This window comes from Cavenderia fasciculata, assembly GCF_000203815.1.
Source record: "Cavenderia fasciculata unplaced genomic scaffold Scf_EJPB12P01AWP9W-5, whole genome shotgun sequence".
Lineage (NCBI taxonomy): Eukaryota > Evosea > Eumycetozoa > Acytosteliales > Cavenderiaceae > Cavenderia > Cavenderia fasciculata.
Genome location: NW_004457703.1, coordinates 21339 through 43291, shown reverse-complemented (window position 1 = coordinate 43291; position 21953 = coordinate 21339). Strand labels below are relative to the sequence as shown.

At 33.9% G+C, this 21953-nt stretch overlaps 9 protein-coding genes across 9 annotated transcripts; 5 read left to right on the top strand and 4 right to left on the bottom strand.

Moving 5' to 3' along the window:
- Nucleotides 1-179: 179 nt before the first annotated feature.
- zakA (WD-40 repeat-containing protein) lies at nucleotides 180-2799 on the top strand (the record flags this gene model as incomplete). The annotated part of the gene is made up of 2 exons (XM_004356805.1): nucleotides 180-2399; nucleotides 2482-2799. The coding sequence occupies 2 exons, from the start codon at nucleotides 180-182 to the stop codon at nucleotides 2797-2799; spliced, it is 2538 nt and encodes an 845-aa protein (XP_004356858.1).
- Nucleotides 2800-2862: 63 nt separating this feature from the next.
- Nucleotides 2863-4608, bottom strand: pigX (phosphatidylinositol glycan; the record flags this gene model as incomplete). Its single annotated transcript, XM_004356804.1, has 1 exon — nucleotides 2863-4608. One exon carries the CDS (start codon nucleotides 4606-4608, stop codon nucleotides 2863-2865), a length of 1746 nt encoding a protein of 581 aa, XP_004356857.1.
- Nucleotides 4609-4788: 180 nt separating this feature from the next.
- DFA_06630 (uncharacterized protein) lies at nucleotides 4789-5438 on the top strand (the record flags this gene model as incomplete). Its single annotated transcript, XM_004356803.1, has 2 exons — nucleotides 4789-4798; nucleotides 4861-5438. 2 exons carry the CDS (start codon nucleotides 4789-4791, stop codon nucleotides 5436-5438), a joined length of 588 nt encoding a protein of 195 aa, XP_004356856.1.
- A 56-nt stretch (nucleotides 5439-5494) lies between these two features.
- Nucleotides 5495-9977, bottom strand: DFA_06629 (SNF2-related domain-containing protein; the record flags this gene model as incomplete). The annotated part of the gene is made up of 4 exons (XM_004356802.1): nucleotides 5495-7360; nucleotides 7428-7512; nucleotides 7597-8101; nucleotides 8144-9977. 4 exons carry the CDS (start codon nucleotides 9975-9977, stop codon nucleotides 5495-5497), a joined length of 4290 nt encoding a protein of 1429 aa, XP_004356855.1.
- A 225-nt stretch (nucleotides 9978-10202) lies between these two features.
- On the top strand, nucleotides 10203-10667 carry DFA_06628 (uncharacterized protein; the record flags this gene model as incomplete). Its single annotated transcript, XM_004356801.1, has 3 exons — nucleotides 10203-10444; nucleotides 10509-10570; nucleotides 10654-10667. The coding sequence occupies 3 exons, from the start codon at nucleotides 10203-10205 to the stop codon at nucleotides 10665-10667; spliced, it is 318 nt and encodes a 105-aa protein (XP_004356854.1).
- Nucleotides 10668-10792: 125 nt separating this feature from the next.
- On the bottom strand, nucleotides 10793-16276 carry DFA_06627 (guanylate-binding protein; the record flags this gene model as incomplete). The annotated part of the gene is made up of 12 exons (XM_004356800.1): nucleotides 10793-10821; nucleotides 10886-11655; nucleotides 11755-11788; nucleotides 11851-13231; nucleotides 13396-13674; nucleotides 13790-14089; nucleotides 14166-14262; nucleotides 14343-14458; nucleotides 14523-14777; nucleotides 14849-15430; nucleotides 15517-15610; nucleotides 15690-16276. The coding sequence occupies 12 exons, from the start codon at nucleotides 16274-16276 to the stop codon at nucleotides 10793-10795; spliced, it is 4524 nt and encodes a 1507-aa protein (XP_004356853.1).
- Nucleotides 16277-16423: 147 nt separating this feature from the next.
- On the top strand, nucleotides 16424-17500 carry DFA_06626 (uncharacterized protein; the record flags this gene model as incomplete). The annotated part of the gene is made up of 2 exons (XM_004356799.1): nucleotides 16424-16635; nucleotides 16774-17500. The coding sequence occupies 2 exons, from the start codon at nucleotides 16424-16426 to the stop codon at nucleotides 17498-17500; spliced, it is 939 nt and encodes a 312-aa protein (XP_004356852.1).
- A 331-nt stretch (nucleotides 17501-17831) lies between these two features.
- On the bottom strand, nucleotides 17832-19674 carry DFA_06625 (phosphoglycerate mutase domain-containing protein; the record flags this gene model as incomplete). Its single annotated transcript, XM_004356798.1, has 4 exons — nucleotides 17832-17964; nucleotides 18096-18225; nucleotides 18321-18445; nucleotides 18524-19674. The coding sequence occupies 4 exons, from the start codon at nucleotides 19672-19674 to the stop codon at nucleotides 17832-17834; spliced, it is 1539 nt and encodes a 512-aa protein (XP_004356851.1).
- A 233-nt stretch (nucleotides 19675-19907) lies between these two features.
- usp39 (SAP DNA-binding domain-containing protein) lies at nucleotides 19908-21933 on the top strand (the record flags this gene model as incomplete). Its single annotated transcript, XM_004356797.1, has 5 exons — nucleotides 19908-20438; nucleotides 20667-20763; nucleotides 20860-21621; nucleotides 21698-21793; nucleotides 21845-21933. The coding sequence occupies 5 exons, from the start codon at nucleotides 19908-19910 to the stop codon at nucleotides 21931-21933; spliced, it is 1575 nt and encodes a 524-aa protein (XP_004356850.1).
- Between the last annotated feature and the right edge of the window lie 20 nt (nucleotides 21934-21953).

Below are 21953 nucleotides of genomic sequence, written 5' to 3'. Positions count from 1 at the left end.
TTAACACACTCCAAGCAAGGGACGTTCACTCTGATTCATAGGCAACAGCGAAATTGTGAAAAAAAATCGAAAAATGAAAAATGATGGTGAGAAAGCAAGAAAAAAAAGCCCATTATTAGTTTTTGTATGACATGTTTAATAAACAACAATATATTTATAAATCATAGTAGTATAGATGAATGGAGAACCAAAATAAATTTCATTCTTCTTCTTCTTCTTCTAATTCTTCTAATTCTTCATATGTCAATAACCAAAATATTAATCATAATAGGATGATAAACAAAGATGCATCAGCTGCTGCTGTTGTTGGTTATATTAATAACCAAAGTTCTTCATCCCCATCTACAACTACAGCAACATCAATAACAACAAAAACAACAACAACAATATTAAAGAGTTCTGATATGAGTATGGGTATAGAAGATGGAGAAGAGGGAGAAGAGGATAAAGAGGATTCATATTCATCAGCTTCTACATTAGTTGATGACAATGATATAGCACCAACACAAGTTTTAGATGATGAGTTTTATAGTAATAATAATAATAGTAATAATAATAATAACAATTACAATATAATAGATGAAGATGATAGTATAGATGAAGATGGAGGAGATAAACATTTTAGACACTTGGTCAAACTAAAGTCTACTGTAATTGGTTATGAAATATCTTTCAATGAGCTATATGTTGAAAGGGAGATTGGAAAGGGCTTTTTTGGCAAGGTTTATAAAGCATCGTGGAAAGGAAGAAGTGTTGCTCTCAAAAAGATTACAATCACAAAGTTTCGTGATCGCTCAGAGGCAGAGATATTTGAAAAAGAGTTGGGTATAATCTCTAGACTTTGTCATCCTTGTTGTGTAATGTATATTGGAGCTTGTTCAGCAGATGTGGCCAACAAATGCATCATTATGGAGTATATGGCCGGTGGATCACTGAAAAAGTTGTTGGATGAAAGACCCCATGTCCTTACACCGTCTCTCCAATTGTCGATTGCAAGAAATATTGCAAAAGGAATGAACTATTTGCACACTGCATTTGATTCTCCTATCGTACATAGAGATCTCACATCGTCAAACGTACTTTTGGACGGAGACTATTCCATGGCCAAGATCAACGACTTTGGGCTATCCCGAGAAATAAAGGCAGGTGTCACAGCGGCAGAGATGACGGCAGCTATGGGTTCCTTGGCATGGATGGCACCCGAAAGTTTCAAGGGTGAGCGATACTCGGAAAAGGTGGACATTTACTCGTATGGCGTTATTCTATGGGAGATTATCACCCAAAAGGATCCATATTGTGGTATGGAGCCACTTAAAATGGCTTTTCTAGCGGCAATGGAAGACTATCGACCGCCTCTGCTTCATGTTCCCGCTCAGTGGCAGGCTCTCATTACAAGGTGTTGGAGCCCAAAACCAGACCAAAGACCATCGTTTGGTGAAATTCTTCAAATAATCGACAACATAGAATCGAGTCATACATTTAATGGTTATTTAAAACAAGAAGGAAACTTTTTTAATCTTTCAAGTGAAGGTGGAAAGAAAAAAACAGCTCTATCAAATATAATGTCAAGGTCATCAAGTGATGTAAAGCAGCAGCAACAACAACAACAACAACAACAACAACAACAACAACAACAACAACAACAAGGTGGTGGATATTACGCATCACAGAGCTTTTCTGGATCCATGGATTATGAAACTACACCAACAAGATTAACAAAAAGCTCATCATCAAAATTAAATCAAACGGCACCCAACAAGAATCAACAAATATTTAGTCATATCCTTCCAGGAGGAAAAGGAGCACAAAACATTGTATCATTGAATCTTTATGATTCATCAACTCTACTGGCATCACTGTCAAAGGAGATCTATGTTTTGGATATAAATAATGAAAATCATTACCAAACACTATCATTAAAGCATAACAATAACAACAATCAAACCATAAACACAGTTTCAACAACTACCATAAACAACAAATCATTTTTAGTTTCGTCATCATCTTCTCTGGGTGGACAAGGCAAACTTTCTGTTTGGGAGTTTAATGATAGAGACAAAGGCATCAACATTTTACCAGCAAAAACAATTGATTGTGGTGATTCAATGGTTACATCGTTGTCATGGAATGGCCAAAATATTATTACAATCTCTAAAAACGACAGATTCATCAAAATATGGGATTTAGAGAGAGGAGAGGTTATTTCAAATGTCGATGGCCTTTCAAATCAACTTTGTTTGGATTCCACTCATGACCACTCTTTGATAGCGACTGGTGCAATGGATCAGAAAATTAGATTGGTGGATATTAGATCAAGTCATTGTTTTCGTTCTTTTAGTTGTTCTAGCCCTATCAATTCGATTCGACTACGTTCCACTTCATCCGATCCAATTTTAATTGTATGTTGTCAAAAATTGATCAAAACAATTTATTACAATTATATTTTTATTATTTATTTATTATTTTACGTTATTTATATAGAGTGGATCAAAGGTTGTAAATACATGGAATATGTACACAAGTCATTGCCAAAGTAGTTTTCAAGTTCATGGGGAAAATGAATGTGTTGGTATTCATAGCAATCGAAATTGTAAGCAAGTAGTTACCCATTCCTCCAGTTCAATTGCACAATTTAGATATGATAGTTACGACCAAGATTCAATACAACTTTACCAAGTCCACAATTTCAGCAATGACCAAGATGATCATTCTTTAGGAAACAAAAAGGTAACAAATGCACAAATTATTTCACCAACAAAAATAGTTTATTCTAGTGATGATAAATTATATATTGTTTAAAAACTATAGATAGGAATAAAAAAAAAGATTGTTTTTTTTAGTAGATTAAAAATTTTTTTTTTCTTATTTATTTTTTGTTGATTTCGAATTGCTAGAACCTTTTGATCTAACAATGGCGATTGTAAAAACAACTACCAAGGAGCCAATGATAGTAAACAATAATGTATAGAACCCAATACTGCTTCTAACGTCCAATTGTCCGACAGGAACTTCAATGTCAATGTTGGAATGGACAGATGATTGTTGTTGTTGAACAAGAGTCCATTTGTCTTGGTTGTTGCATTGTACAAACAAGAGTGGAGAAGATATTTTGGCAATTCTAAAGGGTGCTCTGCTTGGGTTTTGATATCGAAGATGAATAGGAAGTGTAACATTGACAATGGTGGCGGCGGTGGTGGTTGAAGGGTTGAATAGAGTGATTGAGGAGATGTAATTTTGAGTTGATGTATAGGATGGTTTCTCGAGGTCAATGAGTTGATAAATACGAACATCCGATCCTCCAAATCTATGGATTTCGTCAACCTCGTACTGGTCAACGAAAATTCCTTCATCAAAATGTTCGAGCAACAATAGTTTACATTGTTGTTGCTGGTTATTTGGAGTGTTTATCATTAGGCTGCTAAACAAGTCCCTGTGAAATCCTTGCTTTTTAATAGATCTTTCTAAAAAGGTGGCACTCGAATGTTTTGTTGTGTTTTCTTTTGCTTTAATGACCGTCGTTGTACTAGATGCAACGCTATTTGAAATGGGATATAGTTGGCTTACATATTCACCATTTTTAGCATTGATTACAGCTGCCGTTGTTTGAACGGAAATTGGTTTCTTGTTGTTTGTGGTCATTAATAATCTTTCTTCTTTGATGGTGATTTCCAACAATTCTGTAAACTTGATCTTGAGTCTATTATTTCCACTTCTTTCAATGACCACTTGAGTTCCCAAAATATTTGCACCAGCTCTTTGGTTTTTTGATACTCTGATGCTTGGGAATGGAAGCTTGCCAGCGTTGACAAATTGATCCATTTCACCCGAGCTGGTTGATGAAAGAAATTCAAACCAACCACCAAGTTTAAAGTCTTTGGACTGTACGATTGATTGAAGGAAACGTACCTTTTCTGCAGTCTTGAAGGTTTGATCATTGTCAAATTGGGCATTGACAAAGTTGGGAGGAATGATATTGCTGGGCATAAGCCCCATGTTGACAAGACTTGGGAGCAATGATCTTTGATCAAGTGGTTGAAGATCCAACCCGACAACTGGCTTTAGAATGTTACAGAGAGCAACACTAATATTAAAGGAAAGTTGTTTGACTGTCGAGTAGGACTCCATCTTTACATTATCTGATCCTTTATCATAGGATACGACAATTGTCAATGTTGGCAACATTGTCGATGGGAATAGTTGTTCATCATCTTTATCATTTTGTTCTGATAGTGGCAACAACGGTCCATTTTTGTTGGTGTTTTGGTTCAAATGGATCTTGATAGACTTTATCTCTGGTTCGATGGTATCAATATGAAGTAGATCATCGATACTATCTATCGTATATGTATGTAATGAGTAGAATATCTGAGAGGAGGAGGAGGAGGATGAGGAAGGCGTAGAGGATACTGCAAATGAATTTGTTGTGATATCTTTTATAGACAGTGATGATGATGGTGGTTGTTGGAAGAACAGGAAGTGATCTTTGGTTAAATCTTTACTGTTATCCAAAGTTGTGGAATGAGATGGTGAGGAAGAGGATATGATTATGAATCCATTGATTGTTAGCAACAACAACAAAAGAGTTATAAAGTTATATTTTATCATCATTTTGGTTGGTTTAAACTATGAGAAATTTAAGGGCTGACACATCAAACGATGATCTTCATTCATCAAAAAAATATAAAATTAAAATTAAATTAATTTTGAAAGACTCTGAATCATTTAATTCATTTTTCATCATTCATAATTATTATTCACAAATTGTTGTTATAAATAAATAAATAAATAATGTCATCAGGTACGTAAAGTTGTAAAGATGTTAATATTTCTAAAAATTTACAAAACTTTTAAAAAAAATAGGAAAAAGATTAGGATTTAAATTCAATCAAAGAAACGTCAAAGACAGAACTAGATTCAGTGGAGAGACAGATCAATCACCCATTTCGTTTAGTGATGACAATGAGACCATTACAAGAGTAGAGAGATCTATAGGTGACGATTTCCCCAGTGTCAGAGTTGTTGGTGACACTGCCATACCATGTTCTACTTTGCAGTTACAAAAAGAGACAACTTGTGGATGTAGTTGTTGGTGGGACTTTAAAATTCAAAAGAATCATGGCTTTATAGAGATTGGCATCATTGGTACATCTGCTACTGGCGATAGAGTATATTTTCTAAAACCAACAAAGAAAGAGGTACAATATGAAGAGAATGGAGACTATAAAACTCAACCATATGGAGATGATATTTTCGAGGAGGGAGATAACATTCGAGTCATTTTCAAAGTATCATCCAACAGTGCTGGTGGCTCTTTATCATTTGAAAAGAATGGCAAATCTTTTGGCACTGCATTTGGTGAGATTCCCTTGATAGATGGCCACCCATTTTATCCAATGGTTGGATTAAATGATCAAGGTGATTCAATCTCAATCGTCTAATATAAATAAAAAAAAAAGATTAATGATATTTTATTACAATCTCCGCTATCTCTCTCTCATAGATTATTATTATTATTTTGAATTGTCGTAGAGGTTGTCGAGGTGGTAGAGGTAGATGGTTGAATTGGTTGGTTATGATTATTATAAGTAGTTGTTGTTGATTCAAGTTGGGAACCATTTTTAAAATCCATAAACAATTTTTTAATATCTTCAATCGACAGTTTAAAGGTAATGATTTGACGGGTGGGATCATATTTCTGATCAAGGATAGCTTTGGTCATTGATTCCTTGGCTCTTTGAAGCTCCAATACACGTTCTTCAATGGATGCCTGGATGACATATTTCTTTACATAGACATGTTTAAGCTGTCCGATACGATGAACACGATCGATTGCCTGATCTTCGGCACTACTATTCCACCAAGGATCGAGAACAATTACATGATTTGCTCTGGTAAGATTAAGACCAACACCACCTGCCTTTAGAGAGATTAAAAGGATTCTTGGTTCGCCGTTGGTAGTTTGAAAAGTTTCTACAGCCGCTCTCTTTGCATTTGGAGTCATTGTACCATCATATCGCAAATAATGTTCTGTGGGCATTATATTCTTTTCTATCAACAACATCTCTACCCTATTAAGCATCGATGTCCATTGTGAAAAGATGACAATTTTGGCGTCACGATCGTTTCTCTTGGCTTCGTTGATGTCGTCTAGCATTCTAGTCAACTTTGCACTATTTTTGTCATCGATAAATTCTGATCCGGCAGCAATACGAGAGGCTTCTGAATCGCGATGAGCTGATTTTGGTAGAGTGCGAATCACTTTTGCTGCTTTGATGTTGATCTCTTTATCGATTCTGATATCATAGTCTGATGCCAACTTTTTGTCCAAAATGATCTGGGTGTCGCATTCGGGGCACTTTACTTTGGGGAAATGCTGAGTTATTGATTGGTCTCTAAAAGTTTCCAAAACGCATGCCATACAATATTTATGGTTACAAATGCCTTGAATGAATGGTGAGATGAGAATATCTCCACACATTGAGCAAAATTCGGTGGTTACTTCTTCTTCTTGACTGGTTCGAACAATAAGAGATGTATGATCACATACTTGTCGGAGTCTTAGAATGAGTGAGAGAATATAACCATAGTTTAACATTTGTAATCCCCTTCTAAAGAGATCATCCAAAATTGCAGAAGATTCTGAGAAGAGTTGGTCATAGATTAAGGATTCCTTGCGGTGGAATTTTAAAACTACCGTTTCTATAGTTTTTGATGGGAGATTCAAAGTTGGGATGTTTTGTTTGGTTCGACGAAGAAGAATTGGTTTAAGAGTTGTTCTGAGACGAGGGATTCCATTGGCTTTGTCCTTGTCTACATATTGTCTCCATGTAAATAGTGACGATGCGATAGGATAAACGTGAAGAAAATGGAGGAATGGGAACATTTCGTCAACATAGTTTTGTACAGGTGTGCCAGAGAGACACCACTTATTGATTGATTCGATATTTTGTAGTGCGTCAAAGAGAAGTGAAGTCTTTTTCATTACTTGAGCTTCATCAACAATGATTCTCCACCATAGCATCTGATGTAGAGGCGAATCTGTTCGTTGGCCTTTTATAAAATCTTTAAACTCTTTGCCAAAGGTAATATGGGTTGTGATAACAACATCATAGTAGGAAAATGGAAGTGTGTTTCTGTTTCTCTTGTTTCCATGATAACCATATATCTCAAAAGGAGGTTTTATGAATCTTTTCAACTCTGCCTCCCATTGAAAGACCAACGCTGCAGGACAAATGATCAACGTTGTCTTTGGCATACTATTTGTTGCCAGTGGCGATGTTTTTTTATACTCTGCTAATATTTCTCGATGTTGACTGTTTCTATTAAGTACTGGGTGATTTGATAAAATCAAATTTAAACTCTAAAAATAATTTTAAAAGTTAAATTATTAATATAAATATAAAAATTTTAATTATAAAGTTACTTACCATTACAGTCTTTCCTAAACCCATATCATCACATAATAGTCCACCTGTAACTTTGTTTTCAGTCTTTGGAGCAAATCTACTGACCCTAAGAAGAAGAGGAAAAAAAAAATGGTGTGAGAAAAATAATATAACTATTGACTGGTTTTTGATTTTCTATGATTTCTATTACTTGTCACAATAGTTATTATAATAAATTATAGTATTATCGTCACATTTATATATTTTCCAATATAATCTAACCAAGTCGTTATAACTAACTGATGGATTTCTTTCACGATTAAGCATCCACCATAAACCCTTGCTTTGATGTTCTTGGAGTATTCCATCGAATCTTTTATCAGGTGCTTCTTGGGAGAGATTTGTATTATTAAAATCAGTATCAGAAAGACTTTCTTCTTGATCGGCACGAATGAGTTCTCGTGAGGGAAGATCATCGCCAGATCCTTTGACGACATTGAGAAACTTTTCCAATACATTGATTCTTTGTGTAGTTGTGTAGAGATTTTCTTCTTGGCCCGAGGGCTGGATTTTGTCCAATGGTTGAACAATTTCGGCATAGTGACTTAGGTAGAACTGAACGTCAACTGTAGCATTTGATTCGGTAGGTTGATGGACAACTGTCTTTACTACTCCCAACATTCTAATAAATCGATTTCGAAGAAGAGGAATGACAGCTTGGTGAAGATTTGGAGATATTTTGAGCGTTCCCACTATACTTTTAGTGACACGTGATCGTGCAATTAAAGTGTCTGCAGGTTTACCAGTTTCATCTCCAATACGAGTTCTTGTAAAATAAACTTGTAGTTTATCTGTCAAATGAGCCTTCTCGTCGCCCGTAGCAGATATGGTACCTCCTTGTGATGTTGTTAGATGCTTTATCCAAAGACGTTCATGTCCTTGTCGATGACCATCGGCCAAGCCCTCGTCATTTAAATGCATAACGTTGCCAGTACCAATAGAGTTGTAGTCGATTCTAGTCCACCAATGGTTCTCGTCTCTCTTGTCGATTTCATCTGGTAGCTCGGTTGGTCTCTCTTTTTTTGTTTTGTTTGTCGAATATAAATCTTGCATGAGATTCAATCTGTCTTGGCTAGTTGCATAGTCAGTTTGTACTCCACCAACACTGGACGATAGTATTGGTGAATTTGAGGTTCTAATATTTGATGTTGACCCATTTGTTGCAATCTTTTTGGCAATAAAGTCTTTACATGCTTTTACCGCTCCCTCAATATCACCATCATGTTGATATTGATCCAATAGGTTTTCCATTTTCCAATAAGGCATCATATCACTGTCTTCTTTACCAAGTCTATTTCTAACCATTTCTTCCATTTTTTCTTTACTCATTTGATTATTATTATTATTATTATAACGATTAGCTCTATTCGTGGTATTATTATTATCTATATTATTATTATCTTTGTTATTATTATTATTAAAATCTGGTTGACTAGAGGTTAGATCAATTGATGCTCTAAAATTGAAGCCATTATTTGATTTGGTCGGAGAAGTGGAATGATTTAATGATGAGCTAGAAGATTGAAGTCTTCTTGCGATTCTAGTTTTTGCGTCCTCTTGGTCATTGTTTGTGTTGTTTTCATCGTAATATGTATCCAATTGGTTAACTGTTTCTTGACTCTTTAGGTGTTCAATGTCTTGACTCGTCGATGACGTATTAAAGTCATTACTTTCTTCTAGTTTTTCTGTTTTCATTTTCCTTAATCGATGCAGGGGTTGGAGGTCTTCTTCTTCCTCTACTTCTTCTTCTTCTTGGTGTTGTCTTTTGTTGTTGATATTTGATTCGGGCGATGATAGTAATTTGTTTAGATCACTCGAAGTTTTCTTGAGTTGGCTAATAGATTGATATTTACTATCGTCGTCAGATATCTCATAGTCATCTTCATCGTCACTCGAGTCAATATCAATAGAAAATGATTCCTTTTTAATTCCATTTCCCAACAACAACGACGACGACGAGTTTTGATCCAGGTCGATAGTTGTAGTAGTGGTGGTCGTTGTAGTGGAGGTGGTGGTGGTTGGAGGCGTTGTTGAGACAATGATCGGAGATGTCTTGAAAGAGCCTTTTAACTTTAATTTTAATTCTTTTTTTATAAGAGGAGGGGAAGAAGAAGAAGGAGGAGGAGGAGGGAATACAGTTGAGCTTTCTTGGTTGTCATCGACTAGAATGATGTTTTCGGTTACAGAAGGTTCTTTATCTATTGTAGATTGGTCGATTGGTATGGGTATTATTTCGTTATTAATATCTATTGGTGTTGTTGTACTAATAGAAGTAGAGGTAGCTGCAGTAGCATCACAATCTATTTCCATTTTAATTGGTGTTGTATTTGTTGTTGTTGTTGTAGTTGTTTGTGATGAATTAGAATCTTTAAGAGTGGTACTCTTTCTTCTTCTTGTAAAAGGTATAAACTCTGCTTTGATGGGATTTAGTGGAAGAGAGGAAGGTGAGATGATATCATCAACTTTGGTGTGAGTAGAAGCAGTAGAAGGAGGGGTGAATATTTTTTCATCATCAACTATCGTAGTTGGCATTGCTTTGAGCTTTGTCTTTATAGATAATTTTTTAACCATCTGTTATTAGTATTTGTTGTTGTTGTTGTTGTTAAAGATAAGAGTACTTTAAATAAATGTCTCTAACTATTAAAACACGATTTTCTAATAAAAATTTTTATGGCATAAATCAAAGGGGATGGACGATAACGAATCATTATTCAAAATACGCACAATAATAGATCAACCAATCTATTATAGAGAAACATGTTCAAATATGCAACAACAAGATTAACTACAACTGCTGTATTGTCAGTATCTTCAAAGATAGCATCATCATCATCAAAATCGATAAGCTTTAGCACCATCAAGAGCGGCTGCTCTATATCATCATCATCATCGACAACAACATCACCATTATTATCATCATCATCATCGTCACCACTATTGAGCAGCAGCAGCAGTACCAATACAAGTTCAATCAGTAGTAGTAGTGGTGCATCGAGAGGGTATGATTAAAACATGAGAGAGTAGAAATAACCCATTACTTATGATCGACATTTTACCTTTTAGATTGATTTTAAATAGCAATGGTATAGGAAAGTTTTTAACAGGTTTAAACATTTTTTGTTTCGGTAAGAAAGAAATCTCTATAGCACATGCCCCTTTGTCTTTGGTTGATACTTATACCTTTCTTTCTTTCTTTTTATATATCTAGATGATGGCAGCTAATGTTGGTTTTGGCAAATTTAATAATAATATTAATAATAAATTGGATTATATATATATAAGGCTTGAAAATATTTTGGTTTATTGTTACAGAAAACAGGAAAGAAGAAGAAAAACTTTACAAGACATTAATCGATCAAAAAAGGGTGTGAAAACTCTATATATAACAAAAAGGTCAATAAGTTTAAATATTAAATAATATTTGAATATTTGGTCCATACCTTGGAAATGTTGGCTATTCTTACGGAAGCACTTGTCAGCATACTTGCATGGTGGTTTGGATGGAGTAGTTGAGGCGCCACTTGTAGAGGAGGAAGATGAGGAGGAGGAGGCCTGATTTCCATCATCCGTTAGAGGGATCGCTTTAATTTCGACCTTTTGTGTGACTTGTTTAAACAAACTGAATTGATAATCTGCAACATTCATGGTCTTGAGAGAAATGACAGATTCATACAACCACTTTTCGCTAACGACAGGTATATTGCTTCCTTCAGCAGTAATTACCTTTCCACTCTTGTTTTGATAGTCATTGGATGTTGTGACAACATGAGTAACACCTGCAACAACCGAGTTGCTGTATGAGCCTCCATGTTTGGTGATCATTGAGTGTATGGTTGCATGATTACAGGAAAGAGTACCCGAGAGACAAATCTTTACTCCAACCAAACAATTGCTTGACAATTGTCCAATAGCTGAGCTTCCCAGACTGTGAAAATCATCATCATCATTATTTCCTCCTCCTGTTCCGTCAGTATAATGAACAATATAAAGTGGCAATATTTGATCAGGGTGAAAGATCACCAATTCTTTTTCATCGGGAGATAAATGTGAAGTATAACCAGTTGCACAGGGCTGTCCAGTAATCAAGCCTGGACATCTGTATGACTTGCCCAAAATAACTTTGCACAATAATAATTTTGTGCAATCTGAAATATAACCTATACTGTATTCTGGATACTCTGAGAAATAGATGCCCTTACCAAACCATCCACTTTAAAGATAATAAAAAGATAATAATTAAAAAGGGACCAAAGGTTAGTAACAGCTGGATGATATAGATGTTGGTGAATTTTAAAAAACAATAGTTTACCTATCAGTTGCTAAGATAAAAATTAGAAAAAGGACTTATAGTTAGTAACTGAATGACGATTACAGAAGAGATGATATATGTATATAATTTTCATACCATGGCCTACTCCGTTTGTTCCAGGTACACTAAAATTGTTTTTGCAGATGGGGATCAAATTCTTCTCTGAAGTGCCATGGAATCCAAACACAGGTGAGCACTGAGGATACCCTGCGGCCTCAAATTCTTCCCTTTTCTTGTTAAATTTCCTCACAAGTGTTGGGTTTACGATATATTCCACCTTTGTGACTTTATAGGAGGCTGAGGAACCTGATTCGATCAATCTGTAGAATTGGCTCTCACCGATACGAAGATGAAGGTCTGCTGCCGTTTGGTCAAAGTGTCTTGTGGGCTTTAGTATATATTTCATGGCCACGTCTCCGTTTAAAATATCCTCTTCTCCTGGAAGATATATAGCATCATCATTTTTCTTTTGCTTTTTAATAGTTTGTTGGGTTTTGTCATCGTTGTTGGTTTGTTGTTGTTGTTGTTGTTGTTGTTGTTGTTGTTGAAGCAAAGTAGCGATTAATAATTTCTTTTCATCCTCTGACATTTGAGAGTATGATTTTTTGAGTGCGCTAACGGGCCCATTATCTCTTTTAATCTTTACACTTGTGCCACCTTCCTTGGTCATTGTTGTAAACTTTATCTTTTCACCCGAGGCAGTAGATACAACGGTAGCTCTACCATTTTTGATAAAATAGTTAAACTTTGATTCTATTTCACTGCTTTCCTTGAACAACTCCCAAGTACCAGCAGCCGAGTTTTCATAGTACCACGATGGAGAGATTAGAACAGTGACATCAACCAAAGATCTAGACACTCGACGCTTCTTGGTGTCATCGTCGAATCTGATTTGTTCCATGGTAGTGAAACTGATGAATCTTTCAGTATCCAAAGATATCTTTGATAGATTCTTTTTATGTGCAGCTTCTATCTTTTTGCAAAGATCAACATCAAAGGCGTCATATTGACCTCTACTCTTTTCCCAAGACCATACAGCAATGTTCTCTGTTCTCTTTACGATATGAATCTTTGATTGATCACCAGTGTGAGCTTGATTATCTCCAAACTTGATATAGAGTTGATCGTCGATCTTTATAAAGTCAGATGATTTGGGGTTAAGTTGAAAAAGTTGTTCAATAGCTTCACATTTACCATTATCGTAGAGATCCCATTCTGTTTCTGTTTTCTTTGAATACCATAATACTTGTGTATCATCTATTGTTGATACTCCAGTAGTTGTAGTGGTGGTAGTGGTAGTGGTGGTGGTGGTTGGAGTAGTTAAAGTAGAAGTACAAGTTGTTGATGTTGTTGATGTTGTTGTAGCTGGTGTACTAGGTGGTGGTGGAACAGTTGATGATATGATAGCTGTTGAGGCAACACTATCTTCTTGAAGAACCAAAGCTTTTCTTTTTGGTGGCATTATAAGTATGTATAACTATAATTAAATAATATTTACAAAAAAGACTACATTGGGAGGGGATTTTTTTTTTTCTCAGTATGGGGGAAAACTTTTTTTTTTCTGGGAATTTTTATTTTTTATTATCTTTTTGATTGAATGAAAACAAAAGATAATAGCAATACGATGATAAAAGTAAATACAAGCGATGAAAATTGGAATAGACTGTCAATTTCTGGTTTTAGGTCATTGTTTAAGAAATTATCAATAATCTTTTCACGAAGTCTCTTGGATTCAATCTTTGTTTTGATTTTTCTTTCTGCCTCTTCTCTGCACTCTTGGATGAATGAATATTTGAACCAATATGATGACAATCTTGATTTCATAACTCTCTTTACTGAATTTAAATAGTCCATCACTATTAATTTCATTTGTTCAATATTTTCATTGATCTTTGATTCTATTTGTTTGTCAATAATATCCTATAAATATAAAAGTAAATATAATATTATTGATTATTATAAATATATATAAATATATATATATATATATATGGCGATTTTCAAAGGTCATTCATAGCTATTCTCATTTACATACTGATAAAAATTGTAATTCCTCTTTAAAAGAAGGTGATGATTTGAACAAATCCAATGAAGACTTGAACAAATTCAAAGACTTTAATTTTAGATCCTTTGTTCTCTCTTCTAGATATTCATCTTCAACTGGAAGAAGAATTTGACTTGTTTGTCTCTTGAAATCCAATAATATTCTTGATGACTCTGATCTTACCCTCTCTGCTATTTTTTCTTCATTAAATTGTTTAAAATATTCGAGGTTTTGGTGAATCGATTTCTCTAAATTTGCTATAAACGCTTCATAATAACTTTCATCTTTTGCCTATTTTAGAAAATAATTAATTGTTGATTAATAACGATCGATCGTATCTCAATGATGATAGAGACGAAAGACTTACTAAAAAGGTTGAAGATTTAAAATTCTCAAATGCCGTATCCTTTGATTTCAAGTGAAAACTATCCAGCTCCAAAAAAGAGCAAGGGTAATTGCTAAAACTAAGAAAAAAAAAGACCTTTAGGTTAATAATTACTGATGTAATGTATTTTTTCGCATTGACTTGCAATATATATATTACCTTTTCATGATAACTTTATATCTATCGACAGAACTAATTACAGAACTTGTGAGAAGTGATTCTATTTCATTTTTGTTTTGAAGTTGTTTAAGAGATGATGCCCTCTCCAAATCATTCTAAAAAAAAAAGGTATTGCAATTTAGTATCATAATCATATTACAAGATTACATTTCGGCATACCTTTAAATTTGTCAATGACAATGATTGAGATTTGGATTGTGAATAATCGATTGTTTTTGAAACATAGTCATTTAAAGACTTTGATTGATAGTTGTCAATAGTTTGTATTAAAATTTGGCTTCCAACTGGCGTACGAATGGAATTTAAGTGGTCTTGGAATAGTTCATATAAATCTCTATGTGTTTCTTGACAATAACTAGAAATTCTATCATTATTAATCTTGTGATAATGATTCTTTAATTCTTTTAATTGGTTCTATATTCATTAAAAAAAAAAAAGAAATGAGAGTTTTTTTTTTTTTTTTTTTTTTTTTTTTTCTTCCATACATGTAATTTTATCAAACCTGGTGAAAATGCCTCTGGAAGACCAAATAACAATTGTTTATAAAGATTTAGACTATAGTCATAAGTAGATTGTTCTAAAATACCATATTGTTGGTCATTTAAAGGAGAATGATTTGAATCTTGGACAATTGCCATTTTAGATTTAAATGTGGTTATTGTGTCATCTAGTGCTAGTTGTTGTTGTTGTTTGATGAAACCAATCCAAACCGAAGGAACTGCTGGAAAACTATGACTGTTTGCTATATCGACGAGTAGTTTAATGAGACTACTTATTGCTGGTCCAGTAAGTGTTGGCTTGAGTGAAGAAAATATATCTTGTTTTAATTGTTCCATCTCTGTCTTGTAAATTGGATTGAGATCTTGGTGTGAAGCTTTGTCTAAATGTCTAAGTATACTTCTATCACCTGATGGCAAAAATAGTGTATGACAATTGATTGAAGGAAATATCTTTGAAAGTGATAGATTTGCATCTGGTTGGTCCCTAGAATGTGCTCCAAGTAATTGATACAACCATTCGGTTGCTGTTATATCACCAATATCTTGAAAGAAATCTTGTACTACCCACTAATAATGACGGATCAATCAATCAATCAATTGGATTAGAGAGGAGAAGAAAAAAAAAGAAAAGAATATTTAATATTTAAACTTACAGTTAAAGAGGGAAAACCTAATATTCTTGTCAATGGAGAATCATTTTTAAGTTGAGATTTTAAAGCAAATAATTGAGTTCTTCTTGATAGTAACCTATAAATCATATGATCGGAATGATTAGAGAGGAACAAAAAAAGTACAAATCGCGATAATGATTCTACATCATACATACTCTAAATACTCTAATGCAGATTGATCAATTATTTTAACAGAATTATAGATAAGATGAGAAGATAGTAGAGTAGTTATTGCAAATATCTTTGCATCATAACTCTCACTAACATTGTTTGAGTAGAATCCCTCAGTATCCAACAAAACAAGGTTATGAGTTTTGTGATTAATCTGAATAGGAGCAGCCCATAACCATATACCCATAGTCTGTGGATAAACTGTATGTCCTACTGTAAACCTATTGGTACTGTTTACCAATTGACTCAGTAGAAACGATTTACCAGAGTGAAAGTTGCCTACAACCCCCAAGATGGATTGATCATTTTGAAGTGAATTCAACAAAGATAGACTAGTATAATTGATTAATAATCTCTCATGATCTTTGTCGGGATATATCAATTGTACTGGTTCAAGAAGAATCGTTTCAAAAGTAGTAGAAGAGGATGGAGAGGAGCTGGTTGCTGCTGGTTGAACCAATAATAATAATAGTTGAGAGATAAAGAAGATTAGATATAATAAAAGATATCTAGCGGTAGAAGATGTTGTTTTTTTTGCTGTAGGCGAGGCGTTAATATCAACTATAGACATTATCGTATATAAATATATATATATATATCTCTATTGAAAATTTTTGAAAAAAAGGTGTTTCTTCTTGATCAAGTTTGTTGGTGCAGACATTTAAATTTTTATAATAACAACAAATAATTAGAATTAATAATAATAACAATAATAATAATGGATGCAATAGTTACAAAGATGGAGGAGACTCTTGAAAGAAAAAAGTCAATAGTTTATATAGTTGAAAAGAGAACCAATGCAATCGATTACATAAGAAGAATTCATGAGTCGGCCTACTATCAACAAAACTCTAAATCACCTCTACATTGGATGAATGTAGCAAACATTCAAAAGATTGATTTTGAAAAGAGTATAGATATACAAAAGAGGTAGGTAGAAACTATGATCATAATTATCGCCGGCCTTTCTCTCTCTCTCTCTCTCAATTATTAACATTGCCCAACCAACCCAATCTTCTCTTGTCCTCTTCTCCACCCCCCCTCCTCCTCCTTTTCAACTACTATTAGATTGATAGGATGGTTTAGTTTAGGTTTAAGTTTAGCACCACTACTATCAACAGATAAAGGACCAGCATTTGTTAGAGCATTGGTACAACTCATGGAAGAATATGACTATCAGTTTGAACTTGGAAGTGCAATGCAAGGAGTTAAAGTATTGTTGGCAAAGAAACAACAATCACATACAGTGGTCAGTGAGAATGAACACATCAAGAGTAAGATTGTAAAGACAGGTAACGCTGTCATTTATGAATTCCTCAAAGTGTTCAACATATCAATTGCCAAGGATCTAGATTACTTTCACGTTGTCTTTAGTCTATTGGAGATACTAGAGCAAATCTATAAAAAGTTTGACAAGGAGACATGCTCTAGTAAATATGTATACGATGCCATTCTAAAGATTGACTCGAGACTAAAACATCAAATATTTGGCTTCCTTTCCAAAGAGATTGACAAGATGGCATCACAAATTATTCGCGAACAATTAGAGTTTATAAATCTTTGTACAACCTCTAAAGATCCTCGTGATATGTCTCAACAATCAAAACTATCATCCTCATCTTCTTCATCATCATCTACAACCACCCCTGTTGCTACTCAAACCACTGCGACCCTTTCCTCTTCCTCTTCCTCTTCATCTGCTGTTGCCTTATCAAACTCATCATCATATAATCAAAATAATAATGCTCCTAGTTTTAGTAGTACAAGTGATAAAAGTATTGGTTCTTCTGATTAGATGATAATAATAATTAATAATAATAATAATAATTAATAACAATATTATAGAGTCTCATTACAACAATGGATAAAATATCACCCCCTTGTAATAATAATTAATTAATCAACAATAATAATAATAGTACATACCGTTATTGTAATTGTAAAAATAAAGGTCCCTTTGTGTAAATATATATATATTTTATTTTTATTGTTGTTGTTGTTGTTGTTGAAAAATGTATAATGCAAATATTTTTGGATGATGATGATAGATTTACAATAGGTATGCTCATTCATTGATTATACATGGTTGATAAAAAAAAAAAAAAAAAAGATCAATGCGAGTAGGATCATTGATCTAAATTATTGACAAATCTTGGAACTGTTCTTACGCTTTCCATTAATTCTTCGTTTGTATAAATAGGTCTATCGAATTCGAGCCAACCAGGTGCACTGTATTCTGGTTTCCAAGGACAAACGCTTCTTAGGAATTTAAAGTATGGGAATATTTCTCCTGTCCTGTGTTTCATCAAAAATAATCAAAAATTGTTTGTATCAGACATTAAATGTTCATTTTACAAAATTATATATAATTTAAAAAAAAAAGTACATACTTTGGATGAACTCTAGTGTACCATAAAATGCTTGTATTATGTATTTGATCTCTTGGATCTTTTGAAGATTGTAACTGATGGAATCTAATTTGACTCAATCTTTCCAGTCTAACTCTAAATGCCCACATAACTAGTATTTTAAAAATAAAACAACACCAACAACAACAACAATAGATTAATAGGAATGAAAGGACATCTCTTCTTGTTCTTCTTCTTTTTACATACTTTCTCCATGACAAACGATTACAACTCTTTTGTTTGCACATTCTCTACGTAGTGTTGTAAAAGTGTGTTCCACCCTTGAACAAATGCTAGCTATACTTTCTCCTCCTGGTGGTGCCCAGAAAAAACTAAAAAAAGAAATAAAATAAATAAATGTGAATATATAAATAGTTGTCATTTTTAAACTATTCTTTTAATATATTTACCTATCCCTTTTTCTTAACTCCATTTCAATACCAAACTTTTCATTCTTTTCAGTCCAAGATATGTTATCCATTTTACCCTTGTCACGTTCACGTAGTTGAATTTCCGTTAGCCATTGTGCCTCTTGAAGACCCAACAAACTTGCAGTTTCCATAGCACGAACATACTCTGATGTATAGTATCGATCAAAAACCTCTGCAACATTCTCTCTCACCCAACGACCAGCAATTTTTGCTTGAAGGATTCCCTTGTCAGTTAATCTATAGGTTGAAGAATGTTTCTTTTTAAACTCGGGAGTGTATGCAGAAAGGTCACCACGTTTTGATCTTGATTGTGCCTCGTTACCTTCACTCTGTCCATGTCTAACCAATACCAACTCGAATGGCCAGTCAAATGGTGGTTGAGCCGATGATTTGAGAGTCTCTGCACCTATTTGAATATTTCGGAGTACTTCTCTACCCAAACGTTGTTCGAGCAGTTCGTAAATCTTGCCCTCCTTTCTCATGGTTCTCTTTTTCTTTCGGATACGTTGACTACTGATATCTGCTTCATTGCCACTGATATCACTTCCACTCTCGGCAATCACTCTTCTACCACTAAAATACTCACTGTCACTCTCAATCTCTTGTTGTTGTTGTTGTAGTTGTGATGCTGTCATCACAACGGCGCCTGTTCCGGTCGACAAGGAAGATGGCGATGAATGAAGTGGTGGAGGAAAAGATGAAAATGACTTTGGAGAATGAAGCCCACCAATTCCAGAGGAAGATGTTGAAAAGAATTTTGGTGATGGTTGAGGTATACTACTAGTGGTGTTGTTGGTATTGGAAGAGGAGACCGATGAATTCTGTTGAGTGGTGGTGGTGGTGGTGGTAGTGCTGCTGCTAGAAATCATCTGTGGCGATTGAAGATGTAAATGTTGTATGGCTGGTTGTGTAGAACTATTAAACTCTATTGGTGACAATAAATCAGATGATGGATAACTTGTAGCTTGTGATTGATCATCTACATCATTGTTTGATCTCTCATCATCTGCACCTTCATCTTGTTGTTCTTCGTCATCTACATCACTGATTAACCTCTTCTCTGTCTTTTTCTCCTCTGGAAGATGGAAATCAATGTCATGAGTGTGATCACTTCCTGCAATATCACTCATTTTTTAAAAAAAAAAAAAAAAATCTAATCTTTTGATTATTATCTATTTGAAGGAATTATTTAATGATTATTATTATTATTATTTGTTGCAGTAAAAAAGAAATCATCTTCACCAACCCCCTTTAGATTAAATTAGGAAAAGGGTTTTTTTTTAATTTTTTTTAATTTTTTTTTTTTTGAACCTCCACTTGATCAGAATGGGGGCGAAATTAATTTTGTAACATTTTTCAATCAATGTCAAACAACAACAACAACAACAACAACAAAGACAACAGAAATGCCATCAATACAATAGTAGAGGAAAAGGACAACAAAAAGAGGGTTGCATCTGATCAATATGTTGTTGATGACGATGAGGATATTGATATTGCATCAATGTTGGCCGGAAACAAGAGTCGAAAGAGATATCACAATCCAACCAATAATGATAACAACAATCAAACTCCACTTACAACACCTTCCTCTTCTTCTTCTTATTCTTCAAAATCAACTATAGCTAGAAGAGATTGTCCCTACCTGGATACTGTCAATAGGGGAGTATTAGACTTTGATTTTGATAAAGTCTGCTCAATCTCTATGGTGAAACACAATGTATATGCCTGTTTGGTTTGTGGTAAAAACTTTCAAGGAAGAGGAGAAGGATCACATGCCCACTATCATTGTCTACAGAGTAATCATCATGTCTTTGCTAATCTTCACACTCAAAAGTTTTATTGTCTTCCCGAAGACTATGAAATCATTGATCCATCTCTTGATGATATAAGAGTATGTATAAAAGAGAAAGAGACAGAGAAAGAGAAAGAGAGAGAAAGAGAGAGAGAGAGAGAGAGAGAGAGAGAGAGAGAGAGAGAGAGAGAGAGAGAGAGAGAGAGAGAGAGAGAGAGAGAGAGAGACGACCATATCATCTTAATTAATTGACTTTCTTCACCTTCTAACAACACACAATTTATTATTATTATTATTATTATTTAAACTATAACCATTATAATATAGTATTTAATCAATCCAACATTTACAAAAGAACAAATATCAAAAATGGACAGCAATATAAAACAGTCTAGATCACTTGATGGTGGACTATACTACCCTGGTATGGTGGGACTAAACAACATTAAAAACAATACATTTGTAAATGTTATCATTCAAACCTTATCAAAAATTGTGCCAATTAGAAACTATTTTATAGATCCTCTTCAACAAATTGAAAATAGAAATAATCAAAATAATAATCAAAATAATGTTCACATCTCATTTAGTAAATCATCAGCATTGGTATCAACATTTTCTGAACTACTCAGAAGAATGTGGAATCCTCGTAACTTTAAATCTCAAGTTAGTCCACACGAACTTATTCAGGCTGTGATTAAAGCAAGCAAAAAAAGATTTAGTATTGGTGTTGAAAGTGATCCACTTGATTTGCTTCAGTGGTTATTAAATTCTTTAAATAATGATATCATTGAACAAAAAAACATCACTGGTAACTCTTCATCCTCCTCCTCCTCCTCCTCCTCCTCCTCCTCCTCTTCTTCTTCTTCTACAATCATAACCAATACATTTCAAGGAATGGTAGAAGTTACAACCAAAAGTCTTCTTAAAGCACCAACACAACAAGAAGAACAAGACAATATAACCAACAACCAAGAGTTCAAAACCACCAAACAGATAATACCATTCTTTACACTAGCCCTAGACCTTCCATCTCGATCTATTTTCAAAGAAGATCGTGACAAGAGTTTTATTCCCCAAATCCCACTCTATGAATTGCTAAACAAATACGATGGATCAACAGAAAAGATTTTCCCAAATGGAGACATTAAACGATTTAGACTTTTAAAACTGCCTAGCTATCTAGTCTTTTCCATCAAACGATTCTCACAAAACAACTTTTTTACTGAAAAAGAATCAACCATTGTTAACTTTCCTCTAAAGAATTTGGAAATGAAAGATTGTAAGTAGACTTTTTAAAGTTATTTAATTATAATATATTTATTTATTTATTTAAAAAAAAAAAAAAAAAAAAATAGTTATATCAAGAGACAACCAAAGTATCAATGATGATGTCGAAAAGTACAAATACAATTTGATGGCAATGATCAAACATGAAGGTGATATTAACCAAGGTAATTATATTGTTTATCTGTACCACAAAACATTGGATAAATGGTATGAAGTGCAAGATTTGACAGTAAAAGAAACAATGGCTCCCCTTATTGCTGTATCTGAAGCTTACATCCTTGTCTATGAACAACAACAACAATAAATAAATAAAAACAACAAAGT